The sequence below is a fragment of the Vespa mandarinia genome, chromosome 25 (genome assembly GCF_050613455.1).
Source record: "Vespa mandarinia isolate Hongniang chromosome 25, ASM5061345v1, whole genome shotgun sequence".
NCBI lineage: Eukaryota > Metazoa > Arthropoda > Insecta > Hymenoptera > Vespidae > Vespa > Vespa mandarinia.
This window is the reverse complement of record NC_140834.1, coordinates 630,001-652,070: the sequence shown is the minus strand read 5'-3', so window position 1 is coordinate 652,070 and position 22,070 is coordinate 630,001. Positions and strand designations below refer to the sequence as shown.

Here is a 22,070-nt window from a genome sequence, read left to right as displayed (position 1 = left end):
TACGTATATATATATATATATATATATATATATATATATATATAGAAATAGAGAGTACACATATGATAAAGTTATCGTGCTCAGTCCCACAACTGGCAGTGCGCGTTTTTTTTCTTCTCTTTTTTGTATTTCTTGTTTTTTTTTTTGCTCCTTTTTTTTCTTGGCAGTGACGCGTTACTTTTAACAATGAGAAAGAACGAGGAAATAACAAAAAATATATATATATGTATGTATACATATGAATGTATATATATATATATATACAAACAATTGAAAGAATTTATGAAAAAAGAAGAGAAAAAAAGAAAGAAAGAAAAACGGGAATGAAAAGTAGAAGTCGAAAAAATTCGTCCCCCCCTTTTCTCACCGTCCCTGAGAGAGATGAGTGATATATTAAAAAGCAATAAAAAAAAAAAAAAAAGAAGAAAAAAATAAAGAAATAAAAAAAAGAGAAAAAGGGCGTTCGAACGTCGTACACCCTTTCCCCTCTTCCATTATATTTCTTTTCTTCGATTTTGTTTCTTTGTCTTCCTTTCTTTCTCACAATTCTCTTTTCTTTGTCTTTTCTTTTTCCTATTTTTTTTCTTTCTCTCTTTTTTTTTTTTCTTTTCTTTTCTTTTCTTTTCTTTAAGAATTCAACCAAAAGTTTCATGAATTTCGTACGTGCATTTCGTATGTTCTGTTTAAGTGTGTTGTACGTGTACAGTTTTTGTGTATTGTGTATGTATTAATTTTTTTTTTTTTTTAATATATTTTTCAATTATACATACATACATACATACATACATATATACATACGTATATACATACATATATATATATATATATGTATATGTATATATACGTGTAAAGTTTTCTTCTAATATGTTTACATGTTTATATGTATGTATGTATATATGTATGTATGTATGTGTGTGTGTATGCATGTGTGTTGAGATCTATCTATACAATTACTAATAATTATTTAATATCCCTTTCTCTCTCTCTCTCTCTCTCTCTCTCTCTCTTTCTCACGCACACATACACACACACATACACACACACTCTCTCTCTTTCGAATCTGTTCAAGATAGCAGACGACCTACGTGAATAATGATTAATTAATTTCGACTAATTATTTACATAATTAGGGCCCCCAATATATGCTCTAAGCAGTCGGCGCTATACTAAGGTAATAAACTAATTTCTAAAAATTTTGTTGTAATAATTTATATACAAAGAATATATGCCGGTCATCATTATGACGATCGTCTAAACGTAATTTATTCCCTGGGTGGCCCAGCGAGAATTTCTTCAAAAGAAAGAAAAAAGAAAAAAGAAAAAAAGAAGAAGAATAAGAAAAAAAAAAGAAATAAAGAAAACAAAAAGAGAAAAATAAAAAAAGGAAGAAAAACTTATCGTCATGGTGGAAGGAAGATGAGGACGGGTGGGCGCGGTGGGGTGCGCACAGTATCAAAATTAAAATTCGAAGGGGGATAAGGAAAAAAAAAAAAGAAAAGAAAAGGAAGGAGAAAGAGATAGAAGAAAAGATAAGAAATTTAGCTCAGTGAAATTTAACGATGATCGTGGAGAATGAATGATGGGTGATTGTTGGATGATTGGTGGGCGAGTGGGTGGGTAGGTGGTTAAGAAGGTCATGATGAGGTGGGTCGCATAAATACGATCGATCGTATTATTTTTCTAATAATTAATAACTAATAATAATAATAATAATAATTACTAATAATAATAATTACTACTACCAATAATAATAATAATTAATAATAATTAATAATAATTAATAATAATAATAATGATTAAATCGTTTGTATTTTGTTCGCGACTCGTTTTTAATTAAATTCCTAAAAAACTTTTTCTTATTTTATACACGAAATTGGCAGTGTTTCTTAGCTGGCGTGTGTGTATATTCGTGTGTGTCTATGTTTGTTTGTTTGTTTGTATATTTGTTTGTCGGTTTATTTATTAGATGTATATATATATATATATATATATATATATATATACACGGTTTTTAATCTCATACATTCTTTCTCTCTTTCTCTCATTCACTCTGTTTTTCTCTCTCGCTCTCTCTCTCTCTCTCTCTCTCTTTCTCTTTTTTCCACATGACACACATAACTGTACAAATGGTTCTAATTTCTACATAATTAATATACGGTCGTATGTATGTGTGTATTTGCGTGTTTGTGTGTGTGTGTGTGTGTGTATTTTTTCTTCTTTTTCCTCTCCTCCTCCTTCTTCTTCCTTTTCCTCTTCTTTATTTTTCATACGATCATCACGTTTCTCCATAATGTTGGTTAAACTATAGTGAAAATAGTGATCATATCCAACTTAACATTTTCTCTCTCTCTCTCTCTCTCTCTTTCTGATCTTCATATTCTTTTCTATTCTTTCTTTCCTCCTTCCTTTCCTCCTTTCTTTCCTTCTTTCTTTCGCCAATTGCCCGCCCTTGCCCACCCTTGCCAACCCTTGCCCACCCTTGCCCACCTTCGACCATTCGAAAAGAAAAACTTCGAAAACCCTATTCCGGATCTCGAACCATCGTTCTTGTTTTTTTTTTTTTTGGTCTCTCCTTTTTATTATTTCTTTTTTTCTTTTTTCTTTTCTTTTTCTCTCATTCACTTTTTGTTTTTTTCCTCGAAAAATTCTACTAATTCTCCCGTGGTAAATTTGAAAACACAGCCATCGTAAATCTTACCCCGATTACGGGAAGGTAACAGCTCGTAATAGGTTTTTTTTTTCTTATTTTTTTTTTTTTAAACTCGTACAGCATGACGTGTGTGTGCTCTCTATATATCTTTATCTCTCCCTCTCTCCCTCCCGCCCTTCCACCCTCTCTCTCTCTCCCTCTCTCTCTTCAATTATCATCTTTCTCCTTCTCCTTCTCCTCCTTTTCTTCCTCCTTATCATCATATCATCATATCATTATTATCATTACTATATTTATTATTATTAATATTAATATTATTATTAATTATTATTAATTATTATTAATTATTATTATTAATTATTATTAATTATTATTAATCATTATTATTATTATTATTATTAATTATTATTATTATTATTATTAATTATTATTATTATTATTATTATTATTATTATATTATTATTATTATTATTATTATCGTTATTATCATTATTCATTATTTATTATTATCATTATCAGCGACTCACCATCATGCTGAACGAGACTCAGCAAGAAGAAAGATAAAAATAGGCGACTGTGAAGTAATCGAGAAGTATTTTCAAACCGGACAACAATTAATTCCGCACGCCCCTAATCCGCAGAGTAAAAAAAAAAAAAAGAAAACGATCATCTGCCCACCAATCAATTAAAACCCACCCGCCCACCCGTCTTCTTCTAATCGTCAACCTACCCACCCCTTCGAGGTATACTAAACGATATTGCTCGTTGTTTTCATTCTTAATGTGTGTGTGTGTGTTTTTTTTTTAAAGTTGAAAGAGATTCGAGATAAGAATTTCTACAAAATAAATAAAAAAAAAACAAAAAAAAAAAACCAAAAAGAAAAGAAAAAGAGAGAAAAAAGACAAAAGATCGATACTCAATCCTTAATCTCGCACTTCGTTGATGATTCGTGAGGAAAAGAAAAGAAAAGAAAAAAAAAAATAAATAAATAAATAAAAAACAAAAACAAAAAATAAGGATCGAGTATACCTTTTAGGGTCCATACATTTTTTTTCCTCCTTTCTCTCTCTCTCTCTCTCTCTCTCTCTCTCTATCACTTTCATTTTTTTCTCTTATCAATTTTCATGGCTCATCTTCGTCGTTCACTTCAATTTTGTACACATATGTTAGATTTGAATATATCTCGATAGAAACCGTATATTGGCGTATTTACGAGTCGTCCGATTATATCCTATTCTTACTTTTTTTTTTATTTTTATCCTCTATTATTCCTTCTTCTCTCATTTCTTTCCGCCCCCTTCCCCAACCTGCCCTTTCCCCCATCATTCGTTTTTTTTTCTTTTTTTTTTCGCCATTACAAAACAAAACAAAAACAAAAAAAAAAAAAAACTCACTCCATCATAATTTCCTCGTTTTCATTTATTTCAATTTGTTCTTTTAAACCATTTTTGCCGAGCACTATTCACAGACTTGTTTCAAGGAGACCGTCAAAAATCCCGCGTACGGGGAAGAAAAACGGGCCGAACAGATCTTTTCGGTCCATTTTCTTTTTCTTTTTCTTCATTCGATATTCCTCCTTCTCCTGCACAGACCAACACCACCCCCCCCACCTCCACAAAACCCTCTCATTCTTTCTCTATCTTTACGTCTCATCTCGTTCGAACTCGCTTCATTCATTCCTCGACCCACCCACCTGCATCCATCCGCCCACCCACCCACCCATCTATCTGCCCACCTCGGGAAAAAAAAGAAATACGTTTTGTTCTCAAGTAATATCAACTATCTTGATATCGTGATCATCATCATCATCATCATCATCATCATCAACATCAACATCATCGTCGTCATTGTCGTCATCGTCGTCATCATCATCATAAATCATTATCATTATCATTATCATTAATCATTATCATTATTGTGGTATACATTGGTTCATCGGTTCGTCAGTTAATTCATTCGTTCAATCGTTCAGTTGTTCATTTTATTCTTCCTCCCTCCCTCCCACCCTCCAATCTTTCCATCCTCTCCTCTCCTCCTTTTCTTCCTCCTCCTCCATCTTCTCCAACTTCTCTTTTTTTCTTTCACCATTTGCTTTCTTCGTATGTGTACTTCCGCCGTTATCAGTTTCTACCGAGTCGAAGGATCGAGGTAGATCAAATGCAATATATATCATTTGTTGTTGTTGTTCTTCTTCTTCTTCTTTTTCTTCTTCTTTTTCTTCTTCTTTTTTCTTTTTCTTTTTCCCTTTTTTTTTCTTTGTTTTTCAATATTCCTCGACAGTTAACAATTTTGGTCGTTGATTTATCAAACGTAGATATCGGGACGATCGGTTTGTAATCTTTTTTTTTCTTTCGTTTTTGTTTTGTTTTGTTTTTTTTTTTTTGTTTTTTTTTTTCGTATACGTAGAGAAAAAAAAGAAAAAAAGAAAAGAAAAAAAAGAAAAAGAGAAGAAAAAGAAAACAAAGAGAAAACAAATTTATATATATATAAATATATATATATATATATAAATGTTGTCGTGTGGTAGTACTATAGCTGTGATAGCAGTTTAGGTAGCAAGTAGTAGTAGTAATAGTAGTAGTAATAGTAGTAGTAGTTAGTAGTAGTAGTAGTAGTAGTAGTAGTAGTAGTAGTAGTAACAGTGCCCGGAAGTGCTAAGGGGCCGGGTGTTAGATATTAATTGATTCCTAAGGCCACCAGAGTGATTATCTCCTTATATTTTCTTTCATTTTTATTTTCTTCTCTCTCTCTCACTCTCTCTCGTTCTCTTGTTAACTAATATCATCGTCGTAATTATACTTTTTTTTCTCTCTTACTCTTTCCCTTTCTTTTTCCCTCTCTCTCTCTCTCTCTGACGAACTATCACTCCATACACTTCAACAATTCTTATTTGATTTGATATTAAACATTTCATCGATCGATCATCATTGTTTTCATCATCCCATTTTTCTTCTTTTTTTTTCTTTTTTTTTTTTTTTTTTGTTCGAACGACGGTGTAGTACAAAACGTATCCACGGTGAGGCACTTATGAGGCCCAAGCCCAGCTCTTCCGAAGCCGCTTTTGTCTATCCTTTAATATGTTTGTCTCTCTTTACTCTCTCTCTCTCTCTCTCTCTTTCTCTTTCTCTCTCTTTTTTTTCTGTCTCTATGTTATGTATATGTGTATACGTATGCATCCATGTGTGTTCGTGTTTATGTATATGTACGTGCGTGCGTGTGTATGTACGTACGTGTGAGTCTCTTAAAAAAAGATAAAGAGACTCTCACTATCTCTCTTTCTTCCTCTCTCTCTCTCTCTCTCTCTCTCTCTCTCTCTCTCTCTCTCTATCTCTCTATCTATCTTTCTCAAACAGGTAAAACGAAGCTTACATCCTTATATTCATCAACGATGATTCCATGGATTCATCATACATGAGATCTAAGAAAGGATTCCTTCTTATTTAGGCTAAATATATTAGAATGTATTATCTTCCTCTTCTTCGTCCTCTTCTATATCTTCTATCTTCTTCCTCTTCTTCCTCTTCTTCTCCTTCTTCTTCTTCTTCCTCTTCATCTTCTTCATGTTCGTTAGGTTAAATCGTTACTATTGCTCTCCGTGTTTCTTGTACTGTAAAATCAGTACAGCTTTGGTCATCTGATTCGAATCATCACATTCGTTCGTCTAACATCGGTCGTTTCCTGCGTCTCACATCATTTATCCAGGTTGTCCAATAATATTTAATTACTATCCAGGCTCCTTTTCATTATACCATCATTACACATTTATCTGGACCTATATTTATCGTCCATGTGTTTATTCGTCATATCCTTTTCTCTCCTTCTCCTTTTCTCTTTTTATCATCTCCTCTCCCTCTCTATCTCTCTCTCTCTCTCTCTCTCTCTCTCTCTATCTCTCAGTCGTTTTTATTGGCCTCGAATAATCCTCCTGGCGAGACATTATCACGAATACTTAACTGGTTTTCGACGTTGTTTAACTCTTGTCATAGATGGTATACCACCGCACATCGCCGGATATAATGCTAGGCTAACTTCTTCAGGATTTTTCCCAGCTAATTTACGTATCCCTACGTGTTTTGTGCTTTGTACTTCGGATTCTAATACCCATTCGTCCGGTTCTCTGTATATATAGAAGAGAGAAAAAAAAAAAAAAAAAAAAAAAAAAGAAAAAAGAGAGATAAAGATGAATCATATGAATTTTATTTGCGTCAACTAAAATAAATTGATATTCCAACGGGAGAGGGCGGGGGTGGGAGAAGAGGGAAGGAGGGTGAAGGGGGAGGATGAAGAAAAACAAAAAACAAAAAAAGGAATAAAACACTTACATGTCCTGAGGATACCATCGTAGCAGGACTTTGATTTTCCCGTCCGTCTCTACTCTTCTTGCTAATACCTAAAAAAGAAAAAGAGAAAAGAAAAAAAGAATGGCATAAACGGGATCTAACCAGATGACGATAATTATTGTTAGATATTTATTAACGACGACACCGGTTGAATTATATATATATATATATATATATATATATATATATAGGTATTTGAACTTACTTGACTAGTTAGGGCCATCGAGTCACCAGGCGTCTCGGCTAACCGACCTTGCGTTCTTGACTTAGCCAGCTCCAATAATCTATGTTGAAGACCTTCCATGACTCCAGAATCGAAATAATCAAAAAGTCGTGCTATGAGAGAGAGAGAGAAGAAAAGAGAGAGAGAGAGAGAGAGAGAGAAAGAGAGAGAGAGAGAGAGAGAGAGAGAAAGAGAGAGAGAGAGAGAGAGAGAAAGAGAAAGAGAGAAAGAGAGAGAGAGAGAGAAAAAAAATAATAAAAAAAAAAACAAAAAAGAAAAACAAAATTAGAGAGAAACATTATCAACGAGCAATCCTACGATTATTGCCAATTGTTAAGAAAAAAAAAAAAATGTATATATATACATATATATATATATATTTTTTTTCTTTCTTTCTTTTTTCATATACTAATCGAATATCATTTTTGTTTATTTACCAGACCATGGCTGTCTTCTGTATCTCAATCTCTTTCCATTTCTCCTGACGAGCTTTCCGCCATTCTCGCAACTCCTTCTACCGCTGCTACTATTCGTTTCAGGTTGATTGAAATGACCATTAACGTGCCTCTCCAATGTCGTCTGTAAACAATAATTACGTCAAATTTCATATTAGTCCCATCGAATCGTTCGGCACTTTCCAGGGAGAGCCTCATCCAATAAGATCAAAAGTTAAAAGAGATGAAAAGGAAGGTGAGGGCGGGTGTCGGTTTTGGCCCTGACCTGGAATTTAAATTTTGACATTTCCTTCTTTTGACGCCTCTTTACGCTATAAAATAATCATCGATATCAATTTGAAATCATTTGACAAAAAAGAAGAGGAAAAAGTTTTTGATCAACGATGATGATTTTTACCTTTGCGGTAACGACAAAGATGACGATTTATACTAATACCAATAATAATAACAATAACAAAAGTCCCTAAACTGAGCAAACCTGGGAAGGTTCGTTTTATATAGGATTTGCAAGAACAAAAGAAGAAAAAAAACAAAAAAAAAATATACAAGGTTTCAGCTGTCACTGGAAAATGCCGATACCTCGGGAATTCATAGGTAACCACCAGGGACGGTTAAAGACTAAAGACTTTTCTTCCATCCCCGATTAATCTTTATCTCCCATAATCGACAGATTCAATTTTAAATTACTTTACAGGACCTAACCATTCCGCGGATAATTTTGCTGATCTCATTGACAATTAATACGACAACAATAACAATAACCATTATGTACGACAACAATATATGGTATATATATATATAGTATACTAGTGGCCAATCATAAAGCGAATAAAATTCTTATTTTTTTGTTTTTACTTTCGTTTGATAATACCGAATTAGCGAACGATCACCTCAACATTAGGATTCTAAAATAGATACGACGAGGGCAAATGATGGATGGGTGATTGGGTTATCGACAGAGAAAGGGTGGGGAGGGTAGAAAGTCTTCGTTCTTTTATTATTGGTGTATCATCTGGTCTAAGGTTCGTTCCTTTTCTTTCTCTTCTTTTATTTTTTTTTCTTTTCTTTTCTTTTTTTCTTTTCAACGTAAAATACATTACCCAAGAAGATAATCGGTGGTAGAGGTTAGGTGGTTTTGTGAGTTGATGAGGGATATAAAGGTATAAAAAGATACAATTGAAAAACGACAAACACAGAGACAGACGCGCATCGTCTGACCAGGATGTTTCCCATCGTGTATGGACACTATGATATTCGGATGAACAGAGAACAACAGGTTAAACATGTTATTAGTTCGTCTTTCGTTTAAAATGTTTCCTTCTTTTGTCTGTTTTCTTTCTTTTTTTTTCTTGCGGGTCTGTTAAGAAAAAAAAAAAAAATAAATAAAAACAGGGGGAAAAAAATATAGATCCGCGAATGGCCCAGAAAGAAGAATAAGAGGTTTCCTTCCCCCCCCCCCTGTCTCCTGATCCCCCTCCCACCCACATAAAAAGTTCCTTAACATTGGACCTTGCCAAAGAAGAATATTTTTTTGTCGCTTCCGCGTTCATCATTGTTTCCTTTTCTCTAAAAGTGAAATATGGAAAGGAAACGTATACATATACATATTCGAATATATCCAGGAAAAGAATTAATACTTGTAAACAAAGGAAGAGCTATACAATAAATCCCTATAATTATTTTCGAAAGTGGAGTTAAGAAGTGATTAAAAAAAAAAAAATAAATAAATAAATAAATAAAAGACCAGAAGCCAGATTTACGGGGACTTTTGTAAAAAAAAAAAAGTCTTCCCTCCTAATTCGAAAGATAACAATTCGAAAAACATTTTGAGACGAAAATATATTTTCACAATCGCGTCGATTATTTATATATATATATATATATATATATATATATATATATATATATACACCTACGCGAAATTAAAATATATAGATAAATCCCAGCGGACGTTTTTATACCTGTGAACTAAATCTACTGCCGCATCCATCGACGATACAACGAAACGGTTTGTTTCCACCATGTGAAAGGACATGTCTTTCTAGCCATCTTCTCGAACAGGACGTTCTTCCTTGTACCTTACAACCTAACCAATGACAGACGAAATTGTCTCCACCGGTTTGGGTATTGATATGAGCGACCTATTGAAATTGAGAGAAAGAGAGAGGGAGAGAGGGAGTGAGAGAGAGAGAGAGAGGATGGGAAAGGAAAAGATTAAAAATTATTAATTATTTCTAAATTTATAAATCATAATGACAAATTATATTTAGATTATTATTGAAAGTAAGTTCGTTAAGCGGTTATGATAAATTTATAATAAAACAGGATAACAAGATTGACTAGGATAATGATAAACCTTTTACCTGTAAATGTTCAAGAAGACCTGTGCTAGATTCGAAACTAGCTTCGCACTTGTCCCATCGACAAATCCCACTGTCGGTTGGCTGTGACCTATCCTTTTCCGGTGCTCTGGCTGGGAAACGTATCGTTGTTGGAGCTGATAATATTGGAGAAAGTGAATGATGCGTTTTCGATTCGCTACTCCTAGATGAGGAATCCTCTTCCTCTTCTTCAACGTCCTCCTCATCTCCAACAGATGATGACGATATTTTCGTCTGACACTTATCACTTTCTATTGGCGATAACCTCGACAATGGATCCTGATTGTTCTGTGAACGTATAGTACCGATCAAATTGTTACAACCGTTCGTTAAATTATTGTTCTCGTTGACATGCGCTTTAGATGAAAGGATGCAACCCTTAAAATCATTTGTTGACGGGGGATTTGCCGTTGGGGTTGACGGCGGTGAACACGTTTTCATTGGGTTAGGACTTGCCTCTGAGGTAAGCCTGAAATATAATTTGATCATTAGATCAAATGTTTAAAAAATAAACTTTTCATTCTTTTTTTGCAATAAATATTACCTGAGCGAGGATATCTTGCAGGGTGGTATATTTTTAAGAACGTCGTTCGATATAGGCAAACTTGGCAGGGGTTTCGTTAATTTTTTCTCCATTTTAACATTGGCCCTAGGTACGATGACAATAGGTGTCTTTTTGTTAGGCGGCGGCGGCGACATGTTGACTGTTCGAACCTCCCAATCGTTTGTAGCTGTTGTCGTACGAGGATTTGATGGAACAGTACCGAGGTATTTGGCCAAGCCACCTTTGTTCCTTTGCACGGTAGGTGGCCTTCGAAATTCTGTGGTTGTTTTAGCAACCAGTACCGACATTGTTTCCGACGTCTTCTTAAGCTTTTAGAAACGATTTAAAAAAAAAAATATATATATATATATATAATTAAACAACAACAACAACAACAACAACAGCAACAATAGTAATAATAATAACAATCATAATGACGAATGATCAGGAAACATTAATATCATAAACTTACTTTCGGTTGTTGCGGTTTAATCTGTGTCTTAAAATATTCCGTTATTTTCCCTTGGGAGGATGATTCGTTATGGTGTATAACACCAACTGGCTTGTTACTGTTCGCCTTTGACGATCCACGTGAAGTTGGATCAGCTGCTCCGGACCTCGGCAATGTTCCTGCTTCTGGCTCACCTTTCAGTCTCTTGTAAGTTGAACAAGCGGTTGCCGCCAATGGCGGGGTCCAGGGCCACTGGGGCCTGGTACCCAATTGCGAGGACGGCGCCAGCTTGGGCAAACTTGGTAATGGGCTTGCCGATGCTCCTCTTATTGCTACACCCTCGTCGCTACTTGTACTACACGGTGAGCCTGGCTCGGTGATGTCACTTGTACCGCTACTGCTACACTCCCCGCACGAAACCGCAACTCCGCTGATATGAAAAACAAACAAACAAACAAATGAACGAACGAATTCAAATAAAATATAAAAACGTATCCTCTAAGTTTGCGCGTGTATGTGGTATGGGTAAGTGTAGGTTTGAGTCAAAATGGAATAGTGTTTCATTTTCGTTTGATTTTACGTTCTTAATTTTTTTTTTTTTTTTTTTTTTCTTTTTTTAGGATTATTTTGCTTATGTCAATTATTCATGTCATTTTGAAAAATCAGGCTAAATCCGATTTTTCAAGAAAAAAAATTGAAAATATCGTTTTCGGTTCCTCTAGGGTACGAATTGGGAAGGCTTACAGGAAATTGCACGATCACGTTCTCTGGGTAATCCCATTAGACCAACTGGGATAACCTTATTATGGGGCCAGACATTTTCAATTGGCTTGCAATGACTTTCTCTCTCTCTCTCTCTCTCTTTCTCTCTATCTATCTATCTATCTATCTCTCTTTTGCTTAGTGATGTTGCTGTTGTTGTTTCCTAGCCCCTGGGCAATATCCTGTTCTTTTTTCTTTCTCTCTCTCTCTCTCTCTCTCTCTCTTCACAGATTTATGCTCCAATCCAAAAAGAGAATCCGTGCGCCTTTGGCTGCATGGCAACAAATAGAAAAAAAATGGACAGAGAGAGAGAGAGAGAGAGAGAGAGAGAGAGAGAGAGAGAGAGACAATCCTCGATCCTAATTGGTAGAACGATTTATTTTAAACCTAACCATCTTTCAAAATGAAAAAAATTTAAGTTTGACCAAGTACAAATTAAAAATTTTGCATCATTTTTATACGATTTCTTTGTTCTCTTTAAATCGTAAAATTTGAACGCGAAGAGAAGAAAAGAAATTAAAAAAAAAAAAAAAAGAAAACAAAAAAAAAAACAAAACAAAAAACAAGAAAACAAAACAAAAAACAAAAACCAAAAAGAAAATAAATAAAAATAAAAAAAGAAATGGAAAAAAAATATTATCCATATAACTGTTATTACTTATAATAATTTTATAATAATTTACGTAATATTATAAATCGTTTATTATTCGATAAAATGAAATCTATTGCATGTAATAATAACAAATGACAAAAGTAATTTTCAAATAACAATGAAAATTCTTTTTTCTTTTGTTTTTTTTTTTTTTTTTTTTTTTTTTTTTTTAAATAAATATATAAAACACAAACTATCGATCGTCGAACGCAATAAAACACGAACAACGTGATCATAATAATGGAAAAAAAAAAAAAGAAAAAAAAAGAAAAAAGAAAAAAGAAGAGAGAGAGAGAGAGAGAGAGAGAGAATCGGATCTTCCATCTCACTTCAGCAGACTGGTTCAGATATTTTAAGATTACCAGCTTACTCGATGTTTTGCGCTCGCGCTTACACACAACCATATAATACTACAAGCGTACGCACTCACGTTTGCTTACATACGAACGCACACACACACACACACACACACATACTACAAACATATACACACACGCACGTCTATATATATATATATATATATATATATATACATACATATATATATATAACACACGTAGACACACAAGTACGACGTCACGGTGAGCGAAAGACACTGACCTTTCCACATTACGATTCCGACATTGCGTTTACGCAACGACGCACTTCACCGCGCGGCCAGCGAGGGGAAAGTGCGCCAGCGCGCACAAGAGAGAGAGACAGAGAGAGAGAGAGAGCGAACGAGAGAGAGAGAGAGCGAACGAGAGAGAGAGAGAGAGCGAACGAGAGAGAGAGAGAGAGATAGAGATAGATAGATAAAGCATTCATTAAAGCTTCACCGGAAGAATCCTCAACCTCGATGACCCCGAAATTTAATGATAATTAATTTGGACAGTTCTTTTTATTTTTCTCCTTCTTTTTTCTCTTCCTTTTCTTCTTTTTTTTTCTTTCTTTCTTTCTTTCTTTTTTTCTTTTTTCTTTTTTTTTTCTTCCTTTTTCGTCGCCGAAACACGTCCTTTTAATTTCAATAATTCGAATAACCCAAAAAAAAAAAAAGATTTATATCGTATATATGAATGAGAGAGAGAGAGAGAGAGAGAGAGAGAGAGAGAGAGAGAGAGAAAGAGAGAGAGATTCATTGAATGTGTGAAAGGTCAAGAAACGCGATCAACCTCGTTCGAAACATGAGATGAATTTGAAATGGGCCAACGTGACGCCTCCCCACCCTTTCTCACCCCTAACAAACCTAACTAGGCAATTAACAAATGATTATCTCTCTCTCTCTCTCCCTCTCTCTCTCTCTCTCTCTCTCTCTCTCTCTTTCTATTATTATCCATCTATTTATTTATCCATTTATCTATCCATCACTTTCATTAGAAATTACATTTACCATAAATGACGACGCTCTTCAAACGTTATCCTCGCTATTATTATTATTATTTATTATTTATTATTTATTATTATTATTATTATTATTATTATTATTATTATTATCAAAATCGAGATATTAAAAAGAAAAAGAAAAGAAAATAGGAAAGAAAAGGAAACGAAACGCGAATCTCCTACGAGTTCATTTTTCGCGCATCGACGATTTTTATTTATTTATATTCTTTTTAATTACCATTCTCGTTTCTCTCTCTTCTCTTCTTTTGTTTTTTGTTCGACAAAAAAAAAAAAAAGGAGGGATGAAGATGTCAAAAAAAAAAAAAAAAGAAACAAAAAAAAAAAAAAAAGAAGAAAAACAGACGATCCCACCCTCTCGCACTCACCCCAGTTTCAAAAAGAAAAAACGATTTTATTTTTTTTCGAAGAAAGAACAGTTTCATTTCTCTTTTTTTCTTTTCTTTTTCTTTCTTTTTTTTTCTTTCTTATCGAGAAAAATTGTTCCAACCTTGCAGGTGGCTCCTCTATACGGAGATGCACCGAAGCTACGAGACCCACTCTCTCTCTCTCTCTCTCTCTTTTTCTCTCTCTTCTCTCACGCCCTCTCTCTTTCCTCTTTCACTAACACACACGCTAACCCATCTCACTCACTCTATTTCCCTCTCTTTCTTTTTCTCTATCCATGTTCGATCTACCTCTTTCCTCCCTCACTATTACAGCTAGAGTACACTTTACTCTCTTCAATACACTCGCTCACATACCTCTTTCTTACTTACACACACACACACACACACACATATATATATATACATAAATACATACATATACAGACGCGTAACACCCTCAATCCCCATTTCTATCTCTTTCCCTCTCACACATTCCCCATAACTCCTTCTCTCTTTATGGTACACTACTCTCCGGCTTGTACGATCCTCTCTATTGTTGCACTCACTCTACCAATTTCCCTCTTCCACCTTCCCCGCCATTGCCCACTGTGTCTTTCTCATCCCCACGCCCTTTTTCATCCCCACCAAACCAATCCATGTATTTTCTCTCCTCCCAGATCTCTCATCCTAGCCTTCTTCCTCTTCCTCTTCCTCTTTCTCTCTCTCTCTCTTTTTCTCTCTCTCTTTTTCTCTCTCTCTTTTTCTCTCTCTCTTTTTCTCTCTCTCTTTTTCTCTCTCTCTCTCTCTGTCTTTATATCTCCCTTTATCCATACTTTTCCCATACTTATTTATCAATGCTCTTACGGTTTCTTTTTTCATTTTTAATTGCATTTTTGAAAAGGAACAAAGAGAAATGATTTTCGATTGACAACACATCGTGCGGAATGTGATACCATTCGTGAGAATTACTTCTTTTTTTTTTTTTTTTTTTTTTTTTATTGCGCGAGAAAAGAAAAAAGAAAAAAACAGAAAAAGAAGAAAGAAATGACAAATGCAATAATACAGCGTTTAAAGTGGTGTATTAAAATACAGTGGAACGTAACTTATGGTTTTCATCGATTTTCTTTCTTTCTTTTTTTTTTTTTTTTTTTCTTTTTTAATATTGCGAAATAATACTATGCGGAATGTAATACTATTACTTTTGTGTGTGTGTGTGTGTGTGTGTGTGAGAAACATTGAGAGAAAGATAAAACACATAGAGCAACGCAGTTTTTAAACCGGTGTATTAAAATATAAGTAACCGATGTAACTTATGTTTTTCATTGATTCTTAAATTATTGTAAAAAAAAAAAAAAAAAAAAAAAGAAGAAGAAAGAAAAGATAAAAAAAGCTACGCGGAATGTAATACCATTTGCAAAATTTCTTTTCGATTTGTTAGAAAGAATGAGAGCAAGAGAAAGAGATAGAAAATGTAATACTACAGTGTTTCAATTTGTCTATTAAAATACATTGGACAGTATAACTGGAGTGTTTAAACTTGTGTATTAAAATAAAGTATAACGTAACACTGTGAAGCCTTTTAATTTTTTTTTCTTTCTTTTTTCTTCTGTTTTTCTTTTTTTTTTTTTTTTTTTTTTTTCTTTTTATTAATATACGGTATAATGTAACTGCACTAGTAGCGCGCTCTTAAACATTTCTATCCTTCTCTATTTTCTCTCTCTCTTTTTCTCTTTCTCTTTTTTTCTCTCTCTCTCTCTCTCTCTCTCTCTCTCTCTCTCTTTCTCTCTCGTACGGTCACTCTATGTTTCTCTGTTCTCTCTTTGTCTGGCACAGGACGGCGGAAATGCATGCTCACCTAAATACCTTGAGTTATATTCACAGCCAGAAACTAGAGAGCACTGCTGAAACTCAACGGATAACGACTACGTGTCTATATGTGTATCCATGTTACTATTCGTTTGAAATGTAATAGAAATAAAGAAAGAACGAGAAAGACAGAAAAGACAGAGAGAAAGAGAGGGAGAGAGAGAGAAAGAGAGGGAGAGAGAGAGAGAGAGAGAGAGAGAGAGAATAAAATAGATAAAAAATAAAAAATGTATAATAACCCTAAGATAATTCTTGTTCTCAACTATATAATTTTTACTTCGACAAGTTTTTTTTTTTTTTTTTTTTTTAATAGTTTATGTATACGTACATGCACTCTGTGTGTATGTATGTGTCTTACGTGTGTCTATATGTATATGGAAAACTCATGACTAGCAATTTTCAAAGTAATTGCTAAAGGGTAAGCCTTGATTACTATCTAGGACGTTATTCATCCCTATTGGGGTAGGACGAACCCTTCGTTTCATATAAAAAATTCCATTTTCTCTTCTTCCTTTTCTTTTTTATTTTCTCTCCCCCCCCCCTCTCTCTCTCTCTCTTTCTCTGTCTCTCTCTTTTTTTTTTCAATGCTCATTTCAACAAATAAATAATTCTTATTCGGACGATTTCGTTTTTCTTAATTTTCTTTTTCCTACAATTTCTTCTTTAGCTGCTTTTCTCTTCGATGTGAAGACATCGAATTTATTCGGCCCTGGACGGCCATCTTTGAAAAAAATATGGAGGATATATTTAACCTAAGTCTCATTTAAGTTGCCCAGAAATTTTCTCATTTTAATTGCATTCGATTTAAATAATAAACTTTTCCATAATAAAGTTTTCGTCTCTAAAAAAAAAAAGAAAAAAAAAAAAAAGAAAAAAGAAAAATATTAATCTAACAATTACACTTATATTAATAAATACTTCGCTCGACAAAATAGGATTTTCTAAGGGAGAACGCAGCCATCTTGAAGATAACCTCTCTTTCATTCCTATGCCCTTTCTCTTTTCCTTCGCGTTCTTGCCTTTCCATTCTTGCGTTTCCCTACGCCCTTCGTCCTAAAGAGAGGAAGAGAAACAGAGACAGAGACAGAGACAGAGACAGAGACAGAGAGAGAGAAAGAGAGAGAGAGAGAAAAAGAAAGAATGAAAGAAAGGTAGAGACGGGTTTCTCTCTTCCCTTTCGCACCGGTCGATTCCCATCAATTTCGTTAAATTTTTCATCGAAAGCCAGGACTCGAAGAGCTCAGCCTTGGTAATCCTGTCGAGACCGTTCTTTTTCTTTTCCTTTTTATTTATTTATTTTTCTTTTTTTCTTTTCCTTTCACGTCGGTAGACGAAGGGTAATCTTTTTTTTCTCTTCTCTCTCTTTTTCTTTTTTTTTTTTTTTGTATTTCTTTTCATTTATTTACTCTACTCGATCAACCCTAATCTAATACCCTATAATTTATTATAGATTTACAAAATATATTATATATATATATATATATATATATATATAATTAATAATTTATATAATATTATATTATTGATAATTTGCCAAAAGCATATGTATTTTACTTTTTATTTATTATTTGCTAAAATTTGCAAATTAATAATAATAATAATAATAATAATACTAATAATAATAATAATAATAACAATAACGACATATGTTTTTAGCAAATTAAAAACAAATAAAAAGAAAAAGAATAATAATAATAATAATAATAATAATAATAATAATAATAATAACAATAATAATAATAATAATAATAACAGTAATGTATGAAAAATTATTTGATATATTTTAGTAAGATATGAGAACTGTGATCAGAATGCGGAAAAATTTTATTGGACGTCCTCCACGTCGGCACCGATCGATAAATCGAACTTTCTTCCGAAGGTTTTGGCAGGGAAGATCGAGGCCAGATTATATGATTTGGAACAGAACATTCTCGTCCATCCTGGACACGTTCGATAACTGACCTACACTCACTCCTTTCATTCTCGACGTGGTCACGCGAGCTTGCGTACGCACAATATAACACACATACACACACACAGACACACACAGACATACAGACAGAATTTCTACCCTTTTATACTGAAATTGTATTCGTTCATATTCGCGATATGATACAAAGTACACACAACCCCTTCCCACCCACCACCTACCTCTCCAACCCCCCGTCCGATTATCGAGGGGTTTCGATTTCAACGCTCTGTTTTTGATTCCATTAGGAAAAAAAAAAAAGAAACAAAAAAAAAAAGTAACAAATATAATGAAATCTGAAATTTGTTCGTTCACTTTCAACAATGTTCGCCTTGTTCATACTAATTCAAAAGTAATGTCAAAAATTTCGTTTCTTTCCTTTTTTTTTTTTTTTTTTTTTTTTATGAAACATTCAGCTTCATTTTCGTTAAGGAGAAAAGAAAAAAGAGAATAAAAATTCAAAAATTCATTCAGTATCATTTAAGCCAAAATATTCCACCTCAAATCCCATTTCATGGAACGTTCGCGTTCATTTCCCTTTTTTTTTTTTTTTCTTTTCGTCATATTTCATTGATAAAAAACGAAAAAGAAAAAGGAAAAAAAAAAAAAAAGAAAAAAGAAGAAAGGAAATAAATAAAAAAGTCATAAAATGCGTTCATATCTTATCTACGACACCTTTAAACTTTCATTTTGAATAAAAGGGATCAAAATCAGGAGAAATGAGTGCGACACCGGGATTTCAGAAGGAAGAATCCAAGAAGATTGGCAGAAGGTCGAGGTTATTTGCTGGGAAATTGCGAGGCCGAGAAGGTTCATCGAAGGTAGAGATGGAATAAGGGATGGGAGACTGGGAAACTTTGATAAAGGAAGAAAAGGGAGGGAGAGAGGGTTCAGGGAAGGCTAAGGAGCTACTGAAAAGGTTTCCTATGTTACTTTCGTACATTCCCTGTCAACGAAATCTCAACAATTTTACCGATCGAATCAGAAATATTCAATCTAAATAAAAAACAAAAAAACATTACCTCAACATATAGATATATATTCCTAAGTTCATCACTATATAGAAAGAAGAAAAAAAATAAATATATATACAGAAAAATTTCTAGAAAAAAAATTCAGCATATATATATATATATATATATATGTCTGTGTGTGTGTTAATGTTTATGAATATATAAAAAAATATATATATGTATATAAAAAATTTTGAATCTTTATATAACCAATAAGTTAAATAAATTTTGGGTTCAAATTTTGGTCAAGCGGTTTAAATGAAAGGTTACAAAATCGAAGATCGTAGGTTCAAATCCCGACAGAGAAAAGAGGGAGAGACAATGAAAAGATTATATTTAAATTAAAAAAAATTAAAATTTAATATTTCCAAAATTAATCGGGTTTTTTTTCTTCAAAACGATTTAAATCGTAGGATTTAAATTTGAATATTCTGAAAGGATTCTCAAAACCTCTCGAAAGGTTTCCAAATTACTTCGAAATGATTTCTACGAAACTTATGACGTGCTGATGATGGATTTATCGATTAAAATATAAATTAATGATAATTTATCGATTAAAATATAAAAGAAGAACCTCTTTATTTTTTTCTTTCTAATTTTTCCTTTTATTATTATTATTATTATTATTATTATTATTATTATTATTACTAATTATTATTATTAATTGACGATATTGTGCAGGTTGAACAGCTGCCAGCTTGTAAAACAATACTATTGCCTGCGGGTATAATTTAAGACATTATCGCGACCAATAAACAATAATACCACTGGCCATTCTCTGTCTCTCTCTCTCTCTTTCTCACACACATATACATATATAAACACACACACACACACACACACACACAGAGAGAGAGGTAGAATTGAAGTACTTGGCGAAGCTTTTGTTAGAGAGCTTGTTGAACGATTCATTTTTTAAAGGATCAAAGAAAGATTATGATTGAGAGAGTAAAACCCGATTCGATTGTTAATTTTGTTCTTCGATTCTCAATAATGATTTTCTATGTGAGAAAAAAAAGAGCGCGCGCGCGCGTGTGTGTGTGTGTGTGTGTAAGAGATATGTATAATAGATTGTAGATCCATTCTCTGGAGTTTAATTGTGATAATAAAAAATGTAAAGGCAAAATGAACGATCGATAATAATGAAAACGATTGTACAAATGAAGTATGTTAAAACGAAGTTTTGTTTATTTAATAGAAAAAAAAAAACAAAACAAAAAAGGACCAAAAACAAAGAGAAAACTCCCAGTAATGTATCAATATCAAAAATATCTTCGTCCTTCAAAATTTTTTCTTGTATTTTAAATTATATATATATACCTAATGTAAATACCTTGTTAATTAAAAATACAAAATCAGTGATAAGTAACAATGTCAAAAAAAAAAAAAAAAAAAAAATACAAAACCCACACCAAACAATATTTTTTAATCATGAATGAACAATATTTGTATATATAATATATACATATACATTCACACATAGAGACATACACACACATATACATATGTATGTATGTATGTATATATGAATATATATATAGGAATTAATAGGAGTCAATGGTTATATATAAAGTATCGATAATCGATATATACATATATATACAATAGTATTTGATCTAATGAAAGGCTATAATATAAGGATGTATGGTATTGGTGGTTTTAATATACCCAAGCACATTTTGCTTATTAATCTAATATATGGCTAGCGGTATATAAAGGTTCGTTTCGATGATATACGCCTGTAACCGATCGACGAGATGGCAATTAATTATGTCTGCTTGAGTGAAACCGAACCACTATATCATCCGTTCCATCCATTTATCTATATTTACCTATACATACATACATACATATATATATATATATATATATATATATATATATATAATAATAATAATTGTCTTATTTCAGGCAGATTATCTTTTGAAAATTAAATGCTACTCTTTCTCTTATCAATTTACGATTACTCTAAATTGATCTGTTAAAGGACATTAAGCTATTCAAATACTAATATGAAAGAGAAAAATGTGAGATAGGTAATATACAATGAAAAAACAAGAAAAAAAAAAATGAGATATCGTGCAAAAAGTATATAAAAAAAAAAAAAAGAAAAAAAGATTAACGAGCCTGTATTGGATCAAAAAAATAAAAAAAAAAAAAAAAAAAACTAGGGAGAGAGAAAAAAATGTATAATACAATTTATTTTCGAACAAAACGATCGTTTCCCTTCGTATACACGACGCCCTAAGGCCATCTGAAAGGGAGGAAAACTTATCTATATATATATATATATATATATATATATGTATATATATATGTATGTATGTATGTATGTATGTATGTATGTATGTATGTATGTATGTATGTATGTATGTATATACGGGGTGTGTCCGAAGTGAGCATATTTATTTTCTCGAAAAACGTACCCAATAATTTCCATACTATACTGTTTTCGCAGTCATCATCATTGATCACATATTTCTCAATTAGGACTTTTCATTTGTTTATTTTCATGTTTCTGTTATTTTTATTTATTTATTTATTTATTTATTTTTTTTTTTTGACCAATTTCTTGTCTCTTTTTTTTTGGTTCCTTCGTTCAAATGATTCAAATTCCTTTGTCCATTTTGTTCGAATGGACGGATACTTTCAAGGGACACCCCGTATAACGGTACAATGAGAAACTTAATCCCTTAGACTTTAACCCCCATACTTGGTACGTACGATTGACAGGTATTCTTTTTTTTTTTGGTTTCTTCCTTTTGTTTTTTTATTCCTTTTCTTTTTTTTTCTTTTTTTTGTTTTCTTTACTGTCTTCTTGACAAATATATTTACTTCCTCCTACGGCATAGAGTATAGAGAAAGTTAATGGTCATTTGGGATGGTATCACTTACACCATAAAAATTTAATCTTTTCTATGGGTCCTGCAGTTAAAACTTTCAAGGATATTATCCTTCGAACGTTCTCAATTTAAGTGAATTTATCTAAAAAGATATTCAACAAAGAAAAAAAAAA

The 22,070-nt window shown here is 32.7% G+C and overlaps 1 protein-coding gene across 2 annotated transcripts in view; it reads right to left on the bottom strand.

Moving 5' to 3' along the window:
* Positions 1-4,819: 4,819 nt before the first annotated feature.
* jing (AE binding protein 2 jing) overlaps positions 4,820-22,070 on the bottom strand; it is a 107,779-nt gene continuing 90,528 nt past the window's right edge. The window contains exons 2-9 of one of the 2 annotated variants that reach the window (XM_035877674.2): positions 11,066-11,474; positions 10,594-10,922; positions 10,032-10,518; positions 9,630-9,809; positions 7,651-7,792; positions 7,196-7,326; positions 6,973-7,040; positions 4,820-6,767 (exon numbers count right to left, since the gene is read on the bottom strand). In XM_035877674.2, coding sequence (XP_035733567.2) covers positions 6,590-6,767; positions 6,973-7,040; positions 7,196-7,326; positions 7,651-7,792; positions 9,630-9,809; positions 10,032-10,518; positions 10,594-10,922; positions 11,066-11,474 — 1,924 coding nt within the window. In that variant the 3' untranslated portion in view covers positions 4,820-6,589. The remainder of the gene's footprint in view (positions 6,768-6,972; positions 7,041-7,195; positions 7,327-7,650; positions 7,793-9,629; positions 9,810-10,031; positions 10,519-10,593; positions 10,923-11,065; positions 11,475-22,070) is intronic. The other variant, XM_085664271.1, reaches the window with a different exon arrangement.